This window comes from Haliotis asinina, chromosome 2 (genome assembly GCF_037392515.1).
Source record: "Haliotis asinina isolate JCU_RB_2024 chromosome 2, JCU_Hal_asi_v2, whole genome shotgun sequence".
In the NCBI taxonomy this organism is placed as follows: Eukaryota; Metazoa; Mollusca; class Gastropoda; order Lepetellida; family Haliotidae; genus Haliotis; species Haliotis asinina.
The window spans coordinates 80,655,275-80,674,412 of NC_090281.1; the positions used below are offsets into that span (position 1 = coordinate 80,655,275).

General features: G+C 36.9%; 1 protein-coding gene across 1 annotated transcript in view; it reads left to right on the plus strand.

The window, feature by feature from the left end:
* The window catches only part of LOC137274415 (alpha-1,3-mannosyl-glycoprotein 4-beta-N-acetylglucosaminyltransferase B-like), a 41,178-nt gene that overhangs the window by 13,575 nt on the left and 8,465 nt on the right, over positions 1-19,138 (plus strand). The window contains exons 4-8 of the mRNA XM_067807588.1: positions 3,536-3,708; positions 11,452-11,585; positions 12,527-12,576; positions 13,152-13,265; positions 13,670-13,745. Of these exons, the coding sequence (XP_067663689.1) occupies positions 3,536-3,708; positions 11,452-11,585; positions 12,527-12,576; positions 13,152-13,265; positions 13,670-13,745 (547 nt within the window). The remainder of the gene's footprint in view (positions 1-3,535; positions 3,709-11,451; positions 11,586-12,526; positions 12,577-13,151; positions 13,266-13,669; positions 13,746-19,138) is intronic.

A 19,138-nucleotide genomic window follows, 5' to 3' on the forward strand; every position in this document is an offset into this window, starting at 1 on the left:
TATGCCAAACATCCCAACAGAGAGAAACACAATGCTATAGATTTTATGCAAGTAGGTATAGCTTGCTGACCTCATTTGCATATTTACTGGATTGCTCTTTTGCAACAATAAAATTTTCAGCATGTTACATATTCTAGATAAACCTCAACATTCTTAAACTCTTTTGTCTCTTCAACTGAGGCTAGTAAAATCTTGTGCCTTGTATCTTAGGCACATGAAATGTAAAAGCCATTTGGTATTTATTCCCTCGTATCTCATGATCCTATATATGGTTTGAAATAGTATCCTTTATTGTTTACATTAATGAGTTTCAGTAACAAGATCCCATGGGGTTGAATATAATCCACATCATTACAAAGAATTTGATATGTATCCCTTATGTTCCTTTCCCATTTGTTACATGCAGTATCACACGCCCATTTATTGTTTACATTGTGCTTCTGTGTCGTGTCACTGCATGTTCATAAGCTTTCATAAAGGCAGCAAAGTGTATGTATATTCCCTTATCCCATGTGATATGTGTCACATCACAACCCCACGTCCCCCTACTGCGTTCTTTTAAAAAAAGTTTCTATGCATTTCACACAAAGCATCATTTCAAAACATTGTCTTTGTATCTCTTTTATTCCCTTTTGCCATGTCAAATATCTTATTTCACCCCTCCATTATGTGTCATATCACCCCTCCATTATACACATCCTGACCCCATGTGTAATATGTCAGTCACTTCTTGCATTGTTCATTTCCGTAACTGTCTTGGAAAGCAGTTATCACATTGCACTTCCATGGAACAAGCATAGCCATGAGATAAGCATGTGAATATGAAGGGCCCCATTGTTGGTTTGGTGTTGGGTTCCCCCTTGACCTAAAACTCATCCAGTGTGTCAACTTTCCTTTGTCAACTTATTTCTTTAACTGTCAGCTTCTTGCCAGGCTGTAAACAAGCTGCACAATCTTTCATGCTCAGACCTTGTTCATGTTAAACAGATGCATGCCTCTTACAACTGTCATGCACTCCACAAAGTCAAGCTAATAGAAAGAAAGTTGCAGTTTGTGTGTTTTGTATAAAGTACACTGAAGCTTTATTGTTTAGACCATGCTAGCACTTTTAGCAGGATAATCATGTAGGAATCTAGTTCAATCTACATGGAAACATCGCTCTTATGCAAGAAAAACAAGAAGCTGTCATCAATGAAATTTTATGTTACATTTTTGACGCACTAACTTATAGCATGCCTATTAAGAAGTTTGTTAAGTATAACTTGCCTGAAAGCTTAGTGCATTTTTAATGTCCCTATAACCAATTTTCGCAATATTTTATGCTCACTTGTAAAAACATAGCTAACAGGACTTAATGAAATCAGTGTTAACAAAGTCTATTTCCATTACATCAAAGAATCATCAGTGGTTGATACATAGCAGGCACCTTGGTTACAGGGAGGAAAGTACAACCATGAGTAATTATGTGGTAGCATTATATTAACTTGAGTCATAAATACAGGGTCATAACATTTTGCATATGAGTTTGTAAAATAGAATGTTGAAATTAATGTCACTGTTGTCTAAATATATGTTTCATGTAACATCTTCAGCTTGTTCAATAAAGGAAATACACTAAATAGTTTATCATGAAGTGAGTGGTATTTTTAGCTTAAGATATTTCCTCTTATATGATAGCAAAATAATTGCTTCTGTATGTCAGTGGAGCACAGTGAATCAAACTACCTTGTGTGATGAATGAACATGATGGAAGGGCCTTAGAAAGGAAAGCCATGTTGTTTGCATTTGCCTAACTCTGTGATTCACATCTTGTGCTATTTGCCTGTGATGTTGCTCCACAACTGTGTGTAATGTCATTCTGAAGTTCCTCACGGTTTGGCATGAAACACAAGTATTTGACTTTTTTTATGTCGCTTATCATAAAGCCAAGGCTGAGGCATGTGAGAGCATATGTGATATTCTAATCAATAGGAGTCAGGTTTTATTTTGTAGACAGGCATTAACTCAGATTTCAAGGGCTGGGTTTTGATAAAATGTACCTCCCTGTACACAACATGTGTAAGTAGGCAGTGAACCAAATAGTTACAGACCTGGCTTGTCATGCTTTAAGTTTGTTTTCTCGACCTTCAGTGGAATACAGGCAAACAGAAACACCAGAGATAATGTCAGCCAAACATTTGGTACCCATTTCTTGTTCAACACAAATACAGACTAATTTTTTCTATACACTTTACATTCTCACAGTTAGGCACAAAAAAGTTATGATTGGCCAAAAATATGGGAATAAAGACTGTGAGCAAATGGTCTAGTAAGGTTCATTTCATACTCATTTGCACCAATATAATTCCTTATTTAACCTAAATTTAACATCTTGTCATTTAAAGAGACATATTAAGTCATTTTGAAATTATTCAATGTTTTAACTGTCTCTGCTATGTGGTATACAAAATTTCCATTTATAGCTGGACTTATATTTGTAATCTGTTATAAATTGCATATCACTTTTTTTCAGTATTGTTTGTCTAGGCCATGTGTGAATTGATTTGCAAGTTGCACCAATTCACCAGTATTGACATTAATATCATCAGATCACCTGTGTTGTAGAAATAAACCTTGTTATCAGAGAATGTATACCTATCATTACTGTCATATGTTGAGTCATTACAAGTTAGTTTAGTTTTATCTGGAATATTATGTGTCAAGATATCATTTTTACAATCGAAATATACTGAACAGCAAAAGACATGCATTTTCGAAAAAAAAAAAATGAAATCTCATAAAAGTAAGCGTTCATGTTTTAAGATTTAAAAACTTGTTGTGTTTCTTTTGCTGTTCAGTATACTAAAATTGTGGATCCTCTCAGCAGTACAGACATTTCATAGGTCATGATGATGGAAATAAATTGTGATCAGAATAAACTTATCATGGGGAATAAAATTGCTGACTTTGGCAATAAGCCCAATCTTTTCACCCATTCATTTTCATCCCTCCAGCATGTAATGCACGGGCAAATAGTCATCGCCTCATCTTCGCCTGCTCATCCGTAATCATTTTGTTTCTGGAGCATAACTAAAAAAACATTTGATATTTTTTAGATCAAAATTGGCAGACATAATAAACTGAAGCTAAGGTTGTGCCATTTGCTGTTTACAGATTTTTCTTTTTCTTTGTTCCATGGAAACGTTTTGGACTTAGTCTCAAAAGGGAGAGATGGGCTTTGTTTCCTGAGCACAACACAACATTTGATATCTTTCAACAGAACGTGGCAGATATATGAGGCAGATCTTGAAGTGGTGCCTTTTGCTGTTTACAGATATTTGGCATTGCATTATTTCCATGGAAACCTTTCGAACATAGTCTAAAATAAGATCTGTCAGATAATTTGTTCATTCAAATGTGTTGGGGCGAGGGGACACATATTATCTAATGACTCTTGTTGTTTTGGTTTATGCTTTCAATCTTACTTTAGATATTCAGTAAGTCATCCTCAAAACAATGCTTATTTGAGAAATTTAAGTTTTCAATCTGACTTCAGGTCTTCAATGGGAGGTGTTCAAAACGTCAATGATTACTTGAGAAACCTAAGTGGTATTGGCCCGGGACAAGATACCATCCACTTGCCTAGTATCTTCACATATCTTCCATACCTTGTGGGTCGTCCAGAGCGCATGCGGCCAGCATTTCGTCTCACAAAAGGGAGACATGGTGGTAAGTTAATTACCTTTATGCATGTGACTTAGATGTCTTAGGATCACATCAGAATAATTTCTCCTCAAGGGGTCGCTCACATTAAACAGAAGACCAAACACTCCTTGGGTTTTAACATCACACAGAAGCCCCAGGTCTGATTGGGTTCTAACAGCAAACAGAAGACCCAGGTTTGATTGGGTTCTAACATCACACAGAAGCCTCAGGCCTCTTTGGTTTCTAACATCACAGAGAAGACCCAGGCCTCCTTGGGGTCTAACATCAAACAGAAGACCCAGGCCTCCTTGGGTTCTCGCATCACACAGAACACCCAGGTCTGATTGGGTTCTCACATCAAACAGAAGACTCACACCTCTTTCAGTTCTTACATCGGACAGAAGGCCTCCTTGGGTTCTCACGTCACAACCCACAACCCAGACCTCCTTGGGTTTTTACATCAAACAGAAGACCCAGGACATTACAGGTCCTCACATCAAACAGAAGACCAATTTGGGTTATAAGGTTAAACAGAGGGCCCAAGAGCCATGGGTTCTCACATTGAACAGAAGACCCAAGCTTCCTTGGGTTACATCACACAGAAGACCCAGACCTCCTAGGGTTCTCACGTCACACAGAAAACCCAGATGTCCTTGGGTTTTCACATTAGACAGAAGACCCAGACCTCTTTGCATTCTCTCAGTGGACAGAAGACCCACTCCTCCTTGTGATCTCACATTGGACAGAAGACCCAGACCACCTTGGGTTTTCATATTGGATAGAAGACCCAGACCTCTTTGTGTTCTCACATTGGACAGAAGACCCAGGCCTTTTTGCATTCTCATGTTGAACAGAAGACCCAGACCTCCTTGTCTTACTACATTGGACAGATACCAAGACCTCCTTACATTATCACATTGGACAGAAGACCCAGACATCCTTGGATTCTCACATCACACAGAAGACCCAGACCTTCTTGCGTTCTCACATTGGACAGAAGACCCAAGACTCCTTGGGTTCTCACATCACATAGAAGGCCTAGCAATCTACATCAGTAAGGCCATTGAACCTGATCACAGATGATAGACCTGTGACAAAGCAAACTTGGTCATTGAAAACTTAGTACCACTATTCCTGTAATGGTAATATAGTTCAATATATTGCAATTCTGGTACCTGTATTCTGATATGTATTGCAGTATATTGGAAGCTTCAGTGTATGACAGTAAGTGACATTGTTTAGCAATAAATATTTTGGTTGTGATAACAGAAATCTGATTTGATTTTGATGTGTTGCAGCTTTTTTTTCATTAATTTTTTGTATGTAGAGATTGCGGTTTTTGTATCATTACAATGGAAAACTTTGTATATTTTTGTTGGCCATTATGCCAGTTCTTAGAAAAGACATTACGATATGTATTGTTTGAATGGTGTATTGCGATATACAGTGGAAGCTGTCTAAACCGGCACTCATTGAGATTGAAGAAATAGTCCGGTTTGTCCAGTGTGCTGGATTGTAGAGCTGTTAATAAATGTCCAAGGTGGAATTGAGACTTTATGCTGGTGTTAACAACTTGCCGGATTGGAGAGATGCCAGTTTTGACAGCTTCCTCAGTATAGGATAACGGTGTAGTCCTACATAGGACCATGTTTTTACTGCATGTTGCATGAGAGTCTTGTGTAAATACTTCAATGATTGACATCACAAGCATCTGTCTGTACACTATTGGGATTCCATGGCATCAACATCATGCTGTAGCACTTTATTGTTTTGTTTTTTGTTGGTTCTGTTCGTGGACAGATGTTTCTGAACTTGCAAAACCTACTTGAATTTTACAAGACCTGGGCTTCAGACCACTGGCTAATGTGTCATACTGGTGTTATTCAACCTTTTTTGTACAATATATATGTTCTAAACCAAAAAGTGTTAACAATAATACTGGACACCAGAAATTTCAGTGTAACAATATTGTGAAAATTATTCTTGGCTAAGATATTTTATGGATTAATCTACTTTAATCTTTCCCACATAAGATTAATCCATAGAATGTCTTGGTTATTTGTGACAACTTCTAAATGCGACTAAATGATATCAAGATTATTCTTGTCAATACTTCTTGCTATAAGATTCTTAACACTGCAAGATAATATTTTGAATTTAAGGTCCCATTAGAGAGAGAGAGCAATTGTAAGCAACAAAAGTACTGGCAAAGTGGGAGATATATGAATATATACAATGGGTTTTAGTTTTGTTGAAACTTCATGTAATAAATAAAAATAATTTTACAGTGTCCTACTGTTCAACATGTGTAAAGAAGAAAATATCTTAGCAGGGAGTAGAGACAGAAGCTGATTTTGAGATGTTATTGTCGATATCCTGCAGTGTCCAAATAGATGAAATTATGCAAGCACAAGTCTCACTTGCGTGATAAAGGTTTTAAATGTATAAGAAATGTGTGAAATAAATGGTTATTAGTTGTATATAAGATAATTATGTGTATTTTAGTATAGTTGTATGTCTTATCTCATAAAATAATGACCTATGTTCTAATTTCGTATCAGTATATAATTTTCATAACTAGCAATACTGTAAAAATGAACAAGGAAATTACTAACCAAAGACTCTCTTCTTCTAAACTGCTTACATACAACATGAAATAACTGAATTATTTTGAGTTAAAAAGTGTTGTTCATATGTGATAAAAGTATGTTTGTGGACTAATTTTAATTTTAATTTTAAGTTTAATTTTAATGGTCTTAAACAAACTTCTGTGATTAGTGCTCTCTCCCACTCCCTCCCCTCCCCCCTTCTAGCCCTTTCTGAAGTGCTATTATAAGACTAAGCTCTAAGTGAAGCAAGCATATGTTTCCTCAAATGGGACAAACTTACATAAATTCAGAGACTAAGCTTTGGTCAAGTTTAGTCTATAAGGTATCAGAACCAGATGAGTGTTGCTCTTTGACCTGAACTGTGACTGTAATTAAGCCCAGGCATGATTTGGATGGCCAGCTCGCATTACCCCTGTTGTTTCCCATCACAACATCAAGACATTGATCAAACAATAGGGAACTGGAAATAACCCTGAAGGGGTGAGGAGTAATGATAGGACTTGTGTGTTGTTAGGTATGTTGTTACAACTTGTACTGTAGGTAATTCCTTAAGGGAATGGTTGGTGGGGTAGCCTGGTGTATAAAGCATTCGCTCGTCATGCTGAAGATCTGGGTTTACTCCACACATGGGTACTGAGTGTATGAAACCCATTTCTGGTGTTCCCTGTTGTGACTTTACTGGAATGTTGCTGAAAGTGGTGTAAAACCGTACTCACTCACTCCATAAGAGAAGTTTACAAATTTGAACTGATATCCTATGATGTCCTATTCTGATCCATGGTCAGAATTCCATGAATTATTTTCTAACAAAAGGATGTTTTGTCTCCTTTTCAAGAGTTAATAAGATGGTATGAATCCTTGATAATAGGTTTGGCTTATTACAGTTTGATATTCTACATGATGTAAACCCCAACCTTTCATTTAGCCCAGTCTTGCTCCAAGATGGCAATGCATACTGAACCCATGAGTCCTTAGTATACTGAGTCAATAAAGAAACTTCACATTCTTTCTTCAGGGCACAATAAAGGAACAAGAGATGGTAAGATGGTTAAATTGTTATTATTTCATTGCTGAGATCTGTGTGATGTACTCAATACACTGACAGTGCCACAATCAGTTCCATTAGGCTATACCGCCGTTCCAAAACCATGGGTATACAGAATGTCAAGTCACAAGAATAAAAATTCGAAATTTCTCTGTTCAATATTATGTGTGGCTGCCCTTCACATTCACCACTGCCATACACCGTCTCCTCATTGACTGTGTGATGCTTGTGAACATGTGGTTGGGGATTCTGCGTCATTGCTCTTGCAAAGCAGCGCCAAGTTACTGAAAAATCTGAGGTTGGTTCCTAAGACCACGAAAGCCTTCTCCCAAGTGTTTTATTGGATTAAGGTCAGGGAACCTTGATGACCAGTCCGAGCATTATCGTGCTGGAACTGGACCATTAGTCACAATAAAAGGAACGAGTTCAGGGGTGAGCACATGCAGCTGTGAGGTTTCCACGGATGACCAGAAGTCGGGAACGGATGTTCCCACAGAAAGCACCCCACACCATGCAACTTCCGCCCCCGTATCTGTCAACTTCCTGTACACAACACTGGGGATACCCTTCACAACGTCGTCTCCAGACTCTGAAGGTAAACCTGGATTCATTGCTAAAGATGACTCGATTCCAGTCTCTCTTGGTCCATCTGACGTTGGACCCACAGCATTCTTGGACCTTGTTGTAACAGCGTCAATACTGGCCCACAATATGGACGTTGAGAATGGAGAATGGGAGCCTGCAACCGATTTAAATTGTCTGTGAGGACCTCTAAACATCTCAGCCTTGGCTCATGTAGCCAGCAGAAATCTGTCACGTAGGTGACGTAGGATAATTTCACGGTCTTCTGCTTGTGACGTCATTCATGGACGACCTTGGGCGTTCAGTAGTGGTGCCAGTATGTTGTAGAAGACCTCGCTAGTCATACGCAGTATGATGGCTGCATCCCATTGCTCTTGCAACATCAATAGCTTATCTTCCTGCTTGCAACATGCCAACATCGCGTTCACGTTGCACATTGACAATCAAGGGAAAAATTATTCATTATTTTTAATAAGTACAGTTTGTGAAGTTTCTTTTTTGACTCAGTATAGTTCTATACTTCACAGAGCAAGACTGAATGAAGCCCAAAACACAGATCTCCAAGGAAATAGTGAATTGGCATGTGTTAAGATGAAAGCTAAAAATCATTATACTCAAAAATCATGGTAAGGCTGCATGGAAAAAATTAAATGTTTCTTGGACACATTTTTATGCCTCCACCATATATGTCAGGGGCATATAGGGTTACCCTCCATGTCTGTCTGTCTGTCCATCTGTGTGAAACAGGGAATGTACTTTATCCACTTCTCCACAATGAACTTATACATGTGCTTTCTTTGAACTCTAATGGTGTGCATCTCATATTTTGTGTTTGTATTTTATTGTTTGCTTTAGTACGTTTAGAGACATTTGAACATGGGTATGTTTTGCTGACATTCTCTATGATGCTAGTGTAATAGGGGACGAGGAAGGGGGTGTACATTATTCACTTCTCAGAAACTGCTTCATGGAATTCATTTGATTACACATGTGCTTTATATGGACTCTACAGGTGTGCATTTCATATTTTGTTTTTGTGTTTTGTTTATTTTTTTTCCAATTCTAATGCCGTTTGAACTTACATAAATTTTATTGAATTTCTTTCTGAATGTAGTGTTATAGGGGAGGTGTACGTTATCCATTTGTCCTCAAAAACTACGGAATGAATCCATTTAGATTACACATGTGCTTTATAGGGACGCTAAAGCTGTGCATCTCATATTTTAATTTTGTATATTTTGTTTACTTTTCCAATTTTAATGCAGCTTGACCGCACATAAATTTTGTTGAATTTCTCTCAAAATATAGTGTTGTACGGGAAGAAGTATATCCATTTCTCCACAAAAGCTGCTCAGCAGAATTGATTGAGCTTCTACGTGTGTTTCATTGGGACTCTAAAGAAGTGCATCTCATACCTTGTTCATCCCATTTCTTAATTTTGTCACTGCTACAGATGTTTGAACTTAGTTGAATTTCATTCTATTCATCTTGTTCGACCCATACAGCAGGGGGTGTATTTTATCCACTTCTCAAAATCCACCGCACAAAACTTTTTAGGCTAATATGTGTCTTTCACAGAGACGCTGAAAATGTGCATCTTATAATTTGTTTTTGTGTTCTATATATATATATATTTATTGACATTTAAACTTAGATAAATTTTGTGGAATTTCTCTCTGATGATAGTGAAATAGGGGATTAAGTCTATCCACTTTTCCACAAAAACTGCTCAACAGAATGTAAATCGAAATTTATGAATCACATAGTTAGATAGATGTTTATTGAACTTGTTTAGCAGAAATTAATCACCAGGGCACACTCAGTGTAGGGAATGTTTCCTACAGTAACTGGGACATCTGTGTCCTGGACACAGTTTTGTCTTGTTTTCAAAAGTGACGGGAGCAGTAGGACTTTTAAAAAACAGTTAACAGAAAAATGTTATGAGGGAGGACCACACTTTTATTTATTTATTGTTTTTGTTACAGGTACAGTTTGTGAAGTTTGGAATGTGTTAATGAGTTGTACATTCAGTCACAGTTTATTCTTACAGACACTCATACTTATAGTGGACATGAATGATCGGGACGCAGCCAAATAAAAAGCAGTTTTTTTAAATGGCAACGAAAAATTTCACGCGCCAATGCCTGAGAAGCATTTCGCTTTTTTTTTTGGTTTAGCCTAATGGCATAGTAGTGCTAAAACTTTTATCCAATGATAGTGCCAATGCTTTTTAGCTGATGTAAAATTCCCAAATGTTTGCTTGCTTGATAATAAGTGTTGATAAAGAATTGCCTGAGATCCATTTCTCATTTCTGTGATTCATTACTCATAGTTTAGTCAAACCGGAACCAATGCCAAATCAACAGATTTGTTTGCTGTTAGATGTCTAAGGTTCTAGTTGTATTCCAGCAATACAGATTTTAAATGTTGTATGCCGTAAGCTCATGATTTTTCGAGGATTTTAGACAAACCACAGATGAATTAGGGATTACAGTTTCGCAGTAAATTTTCAGATTCTACTACTTTTGTTGGTTGAGTCCCACCAGAGATTTAAACTCAAACCCCCCAGTCAGGCACCTAATCTCAAGCAGATTAGGTGAATAAAAAGTCAAGATGCAAAGCAAAAATATCAGATTGCCTAACATCAGTGGAAGCTTTGCCATGATAAACTTTTTGATTAAAATGTATATGGACTGAATTTGAATACTTTTAGATTAGTTTCAAGATTTTACCTACATTTGCCACAGACTTTGGGCTGAAAATGACTGCCAGAGATCTGTTGTAATCATTGTTGGGAAATCTGATCATCTGATCCCTTAACCTTTTACTTTAATGTTTCTGTGATCTAAGTATAAACTTTTAAAATTTTCAGTCCATACCAATTATGAAAGAAATGGCATGCTTACATCATCTTGGTTGTTGTCATACAAAGGCAGTACTTAAAGGAAACTGTTATAGGATGATTGGTTTCCTCCTAGGGTGTGAAGAGAGGACTTTTTGAAGGGTTCAGAAATGATATTGGTTAGAAAAGTTTATTGAGGAAGAGACACGTGAAAATCCTGGTTAGAATTTACCTTCAGCAGCTCATGATTGTTTTAAGTGGTGACAAGCGGGGTTGGGTGGTCAGATTTGTTGACTTGGTTGACACGTTATCATATTCCAGTTGAAAATAGAGATTGTTTCTGGATTACGCATTCTTTTTATTCTTGAGTACACCATTTCAGGCTTGTTCTGGCCTTATCATCATGATAGAACAGGCCCAGGATTGTTGTACTCAAGAATCACTATGTTTTTCAAATAGCATCTTCTAACATGCCAATCAAGCATTGTATCCCAGTTATGCAGATCAATGCTCATGAGGATGGTCACTGGATTTTCTGGTCCTGTTTTGATTATTTACAGAACTGCTGCCAATGTAGCTGGAATATAGTGAGACATAACAACAAACAAACAAATCGAAGAAAGTGTTCACCCTATTGAAGATCATTGTGACTTATTCATTACATCACAACCCACATTTTTGTTTTTCAGTCTCCATAGTAATAGGAGTTCCAACAATCAAACGTGACAAGGTTAGCTACCTCACACAGACATTACGCTCCCTTGTCAATGAACTGAACCCGGAGGAGAAAGATGACTGCTTGATCATTGTCTTCATTGCAGAGGTAGGTATAGTGTCTCCATGGTGACTTCGATCAAATGAGTCAAGTCTTACAATACTTCAAATTGTTTGTCTTTCGTCCTGGCCTTGTCATTTAAGTTTGCCCAAATTTTGTTTCATGGTTTGTCATGATGATACCCAGACTCATGGATTTTTACCAAGGTTGTAAATGGCTGTGACCTTTATCACATATTGCTTTCCTCCAACATTAAGCGGGCAGTTGGGTAGCCTAGTTGCTAAAGCCGTTACTTGTCACACTGAAAACCTGGGTTCAACTCCTTGCATGGGTACAATGTAAGAATTCCATTTTTGGTGTCCCCAGTTGTGCTGACTCATCCATTCCAACATTAAGCTGACATACAGTGGTAATATTTGAAGGCATAAGACCAAACTCTTGGACCCTCTCAATGTATGTCAGCTTTTTGTTGTAGGAAATTCATCCAAATTGATTCAAGTCTTTGATCTGAACTATTTTGGAATTCCCAGTATTTATGAAGTAGAGAGCAGTTCCGTTAAGCAATTGTTTCTCCCATTCCGTATGTTCTCAGACGATCACTTCGTGTAACAGGATGCAAGTATTCATCAGATGTAACACTGGTCTAAGGCTTTCATGAATTTTCATTCCACAATCTTGTTTTTTCTGTCTCACAGTCCCAATACCAAATATTTTTTTTCTTTTCTGCCAAGCCTTTACAGCAATGCTTTTGCTGTAAATTAATCACATTTGGAAGTTCTGAGTCTTTAGTCTGAGTTCCCTTTTCAGTTTAAATGTAGGTCTTTGTTTCTGTTAAAGAATATGTGGAAACAGTTACTTGGAAAATTTATGAATTATGTGACCTTCCAGAGATAATAGGTGTTTTGTCTTCTTCATTTGTCATTCCTTTCTGTGCTAATTTTATGACATATAGACAGAGACACTGCATGTTCCCATATGGTCTTTTTCAGCCTTGGGACACAACATTCGTAGAGAAAGTTGCTGGAGAAATTCGTGAACAGTGAGTAACAACCAAGTGATCTTGTGCCTTGTCTCAGGGAACCAGAAGTTAAGATTTATGAACATGGATTGTATCACACAACCATGTAGCGTGATACATAAGCTACTTTGATGAACATGAGAGGCAGACAGGGCCCAGGAGATCCTTGCACTCTGTACTTGTTGCATGTAGGTGGAAAAGGAACTACTATATAATATTTTTCATGTTTGTCATGTTAGTTCTTGATAATAAAGCTTGGTACTAAAACATGTTTTAACATACCAGTATTTCTACTTTTTGCTTACAATTGAGACTTAAAGTTGTAAACTTAAATGCAGCGTTCACAGTAGGATTTGTGAGAGTGCATGAAGAATAAAACTGAATATATAAGTCCAGATCATTTTTGCTTAAAAGATTCATTACAATCCTGAATCATTTCAAATTTTGTGGTTTTTATATGTTGCAGGCTTCCGCGTGAAAGCAAACACTGGAGATATATAAGATCAGACTGTTTTCTGAGTCTTCTCATGTTCAGGACGTCTTGTTGATTTTTTTGTTGATTTTTTTTAATGAAGAATTTGTGGTTCCATTTTCAGATTCCCAGAATATCTGGACAGTGGTTTACTAGAAGTCATTGCTCCGCCATCAGGGTTCTACCCAGACCTAGATCATTTAAAAGAAACATTTGGAGATTCCAAGGAAAGAATCAGGTGATGACATTATGTATTTACATATAAAGCTTACCACGATGCCTCTGGACCATCAATAGATGCCAGTTAAATGGCCATGCAAAATGAATTGTGCAAGGGCATCTCACATAGGAAATATTGTGGTTAATGCAACTAGTGGTTAATGCTTCGGGTGATGCTTGTCATAATTATTCCATAGACATGCTTTGATGCTCATGTTATCATGTACTAGATTGGAGCCGGTGTTTTAACCTAATGGTTAACGCATTCACTCGTCACTCTGAAGATCCTGGTTCGATTCAGCACATGGGTACAATGTGTGAAGCCCATTTCTGGTGTCTCTCTCTCTTTCTCTCTCTAGGATAGTCTGAAAGCGTGTAAAATTGAACTCACTCACTTACTGCAAGTGTCTTGATGTGTTACAGATGGAGAACAAAGCAGAACCTGGACTACTCATTCCTAATGCTGTATGCCAGGAGCAGGGGAGTTTATTATGTGCAGGTATGTCATTAGCCCTTCAGCTGCGCACACACTCAGCAGGTGCCCTTTCTGGAGCTATTGGTAATAATACATACACTTGAAACTGTGCCACTGACATTCATTGTTTCATTTTCAGTATCTGTCTGATACTGCATCAAAATTGCTCCAAATATATCGCAATGTGTAATCCCCCTGAATGTCAATTGTCAGTTAACTCTAAATATGCAAACTTACATCCATTACAGATTCTGATTCTGATTCTGATTCTGATTCTGATTCTGATTCTGATTCTGATTCTGATTTCACATTCACATTCACATTCACATTCACATTCACATTCACATTCACATTCACATTTCTTAATTCAGTATTCACATGACCTTGATTAAATTATGTTAGCACTCACTCACTCACTTTTGGTGTATATTGCAACAGTGCTGATGTAAAATAACAGAAAGTGATATTCATCCTCAAATTTTCACACTATTTACATATTTACATATGCTTCTATTCAAATCATCTTCAAAATAATATCAAGGTATTATTCCATCACTGGCATTTATTTACATGAACTGAAAAAATGCCTTTAGGGCGTTGGGGAAACAAATTTATCTTACAGTAGAAACTTCCCCAGTTAAAGGGTTAAACTTACAGGACCAAGAGATCATCATTATATATTTCCTTTCCTTTCAGGAGTGCTTTGACTGAATTTTTAAATGCATTAATATGTTGGAATGAATCATGGACATATGGAATTGTGTTTTGACCCACACACATGCACACAAGATCACTTTGTTTTATTTTCTGAAATGTTGAAATATTGGGCAGTATTATCAGTATGTCAGTTTAGGATGTTCATTCATTCCATGATATGTATTACAATACAATTTTTGAATCCTTGGTATATGGTGTGATTTTAAGTTGTGATTTATGTCTTTAGTGCTGTATGTATGTATGATTCCATTATGCAAGTCCACAGATTCACAGTTATCTCCCTTATGTGCATGCTATCCTACCTTTCTGTCAAAAACTTATAGGTCTCAAAGATGGCCTCATGGTTGGTCATTTTCACCAACATCTTGTTTTCTTTTGGTCTATTTATGAAGTTCAATTCATGCAACAATAATTCCGATAGCTTCTGAGTTCAAATTTTAGAGACATACATTTTATTGTGATGGGTATCACATTACAGCCTTGTGTGTTACAGTGTGTTGGGAGAAACTTTAATCCCCCATTTCTCACTCTACTATTCAAGCTATAACAGAATCAGATTTACTCTTTAACTACTGGGCTATGGTAACACAATATCTTATGCTAAATGTAACTTAATCATATCTGAAACATCTGAAAACAACAAGCTACTCTTCCAGATGTGAAAACATGTCTCTGCAGATTTCCATGGTTACCGTGGAATACGACATTGTGCAACTAGTATTAGTACCATCTAGGTGACCAGAAATGGCATGGCCTGTATGGGGAGTGATGAATAAAGTATGGGACTGTCAAGATGTGTCTTCCATCTGTGCATGTGATGAACTCTGCCCCTGCAAATCTGCTACATTAGCCACCTTTTCCCTGCTGATCAACCTAAACAAAAACATAACAAGCTTTTTATTATTTTGACCGTTTAAAGCTAATTAGTATGAAATCATAGAGGTTACCCTCCCTGTTCACTCCATGAGATGTTTTGAATGCCGTTGTCATTCTAGTAGCATGTTCACTATTTGTTTTCCAGTCACATGGAACTTTGAAGCAGATTTAAGGGTAACTTGTAATGCTGGGGGATTCAATCCGTGAAAATCACGTTTGTAGTATTTTTGTTATGGAGCTACTAACTCACTCACATATCTGCTACTCAAAATATTTCACTTTTGAGTTGTATAGTTTTGCTATACAATGTAATGTAATGTAAACAATGTGGTTATTTCACTGCACTTTTTTGTTTTCAGCCTAACACGTCATATAACCTTTGTTGTTTTAAAACAGCTTTGTTTAGTTCAGTAGCATTTATTTTTTTCATTGATTTTGCATCACAAGGAAGACAAAATTGAAAAAATGCTGCTCAGTTCAAGTTAAAGAACACCTGATTCCTTCATATGCTCCTATAAAAAAGTAGGGGTCTTCATTTTTAATTGAAGATTGTAAAAAATGATGTATTGGAGTCGATCAGCGTTGATATGATAGTGATGAATGTTTTGAGAGTCCATCAACACTTGCACTTCCTTTTAACCTTTTGACCACAGGACCATACTAATCACTCTTGAAAGATAATTGGTATATGATGTGAAATTGACATGTGTACAATATTTATTTTCAAACAAAAAGGAGGCTGGAATCAAACACTATAGGGTGTTCAGCTTCACCTGAGCTACTCTACATATGCATGACCTGGGTACAAACGACTGGTCAAGTTATCTTCATTAAATAGAGGGGAACTTGCTGCCTAAAAGCTTGGATAGTTAAAAAACATTAAACCATCTGCAGCTAATTGTTTAAAGCAAGTTAGCACATTGCTGACGGTTCCTCTACACTGAGATGTCAAACGCTGACCTTGTCTCGGCTGTTCTGACATGTTAACAATCACCTGACAAAGGTGCACCCCGTCACAATAACAGACCCAACCAGTTGTGACACAGCCACGCAATACATTAGTATGCACTTGATCAGGTCAAGCTGAGCGCCCTGTAACAAGTGTGTGATGCAAAATAATGGTCAAAGTTAATAGTCTACAGAAAACTCTCAAAATGAAGAATGACACCCCATGCACATGTATGGGGCTACTGTGTTGTGTATGTGCATCCCATTCATTGCATTTATTGGTAGTTATAAGGAGAAATGGTAGTGCATTTGTAAGATATCTGTTTTTGAAAAGTTTGTTAAGCATATGCTTCCTATCCAAATTGAAAGTTTAAATTACCCTACTTCTTTAAAAGAGTATATGACTACAGTTAATCTCTCATGTCATGATATGCCTTGTCATGCAGTGATATTAACCACAATGAAAACCAAGAGTCACATGTTTTAACTTCTTTCAAACATAATGCTTGTTTTTCCTAATTTATTTCTGAATGGTAAGTCTTTAGAATTTTTGACCCAAATATTTTCACCTTATCCCTTTGTTGATTTGAGTGAGCTAATATTTAAAGTTTGGTCTTAACATAGATTTATCCTTATTTATCCACCTCTCTCTTTTTCAACCTGAGATACTGTGGAAACATTCTATGTTATCTTCCCCAAGTACAATCAAACATCTCACCTGAATGCATCCTGACAATGTGCACCAGCCTTATCTGTGACCAACCAGAGACTTTCACTCACTCCATTTTCGCCCAAAATGCAGTTCTTGCAGTCTTTTAGTATCCAATTATCCAATTAAAATCATAAAGTTTTTTAACAAAATTAGGCTTGGATTATCTCTTTAAACCGTTTACGCATCATACCTAGCACTTATTATCCCCTGCTGTGCTGTGAGGGATATAGTATTCCTTCGTCCATGTATGCCTGTAAAGTGCCAGAAATTGATGAAGACTACTCACTTGTGAGCAGTACAAAGTCTAGGACATACAGGTATTATGAGAGACCAAGAAATGTTACGAACAAGTTTTAGCCATATAATAATTCTTGTCTATGTTTTAAAATACAGAAGCAGATTTGGGCTGTATTAAAACCTATGGAAGGATCGCTAAAAATAAAACCCATTTTAGAGCATGGGTCACATGCTTCAGGTTTGCTATCTACCCATAAGATATGAATAATCTAAAGCCAACTGGAATCACATTCTGTGCAAGTCTTACAAATCCATGAAATCTTTATGATTTAGTTCCTATGTTTCAAAAGAAGGTCGTACCCCATTTGATTCAAATTCAGATTCGAAGTTTTAATGAACAGTACATGAATTCAAAATTATGTGGTTGCCCTCTGCCTAGTGATGGGTTCAAGCAAATGATGAATCAGGATAAGAAAAAAATATGTATTTTATGAAGTTATAATAATATTTTGTACTTATCCTGACTCTTTCACTAAAGTACCACCCACCAATCATGACAGCTTTCCTGCAATTTATGTACTATTTGGACATTAATGAGATTGTGGAAGTGACAGACACAGGTGACGTAGGAGGAGGTTTGCATGTGTAGTGGTGGGTGGTGCATTCATGTGAGTTGTTTTTATTGTTCTTAGGAACATAACACAGAATATTTCCACACTATTTCAGGTTATGGGAGAAAGCATCAAATAGTGTAAATGTATCATAATGTTTTTACTCTAAATAGATATTTAATGCTTACAACAGTGTCTAACTTCTTACTAGCACAGAGTTTGTTCTCCTAGTTTTAGTTAGCTAATTTGCTTTTGTGATCTTTTCTGGGTTCTTTTTTGTTTTTGTTTGTTTTTGTTTTTCTCTTTTCACATGTTTCTTTTAGGTAAGTCACTATGAATGATTGAGGTATCATAGGTGCATAGGTTTAATGTTATTTGCTGTAAGCATCACTAAATAAGGGACCCGTGAAGGTCCCAGGGTAGAATAGGCCTTCAGCAACCCATGCTTGTCATGAAAGGCGACTATGCTTGTCATAAGAGGCGACTAACAGGATCATGTGGTCAGTCTCATTGACTGGGTTGACACATTTCGTCGGTTCCCAATTGATGGGATCGATGCTCATGTTGTTGATCACTGGTTTGTCTGGTCCAAACTCGATTATTTACAGACCGCCACCACATAGCTGGAATATTGCTGAGTGTGGCGTAAAACTAAACTCACTCTGAATAAGGACTTACCACCTAAGTGTAGCGGATAGTGCATTTGTAATGGAAGCAAAATATTGGTGTACTATTCCTTTGATCAGTGATAACAAATATTTTAATCTATCTAACTTAAAATATACATGATACATTTAAACAGTGCCTAACATCACCTCAAAGATGCTCATAGCCATTTAAGATAGATGCATAAAGCGCAGATATTTTTACCATTTACCAAGCTGACTGTGACATGCTGGAATGTCAACAGTCATATGACCATCTTATTCCACTGGGTACCCATTCACTGCTTGCTGATTTTTTTGATCATTGTAAGACTGTTGTGTAGTATCTCTGTTGGATACCTAGATACTCATAGGCTGGGACACACCGTTTCACCTTTTACATTAAACCAGCAGGACTGTTTCGTGTTATTTGTGCTTAATTATGTTGTAATGTAAATTATTGGGCATATCATGTTTCATTTGGGAATCATTTGTCAAATTTTTACATCATTTAATGTTTTCACAATGTCTAAGATGTAGTTTGAATTTTTAAATGAATATAACTTATGTGCTTCTTTATTAATACTTGTAGCATGATAAACAAAGCATGGATATTTTTCATAGTCTCAACGGGTAGTTAGCTTTCGTGCATAATTTGTCATATTTGCATGT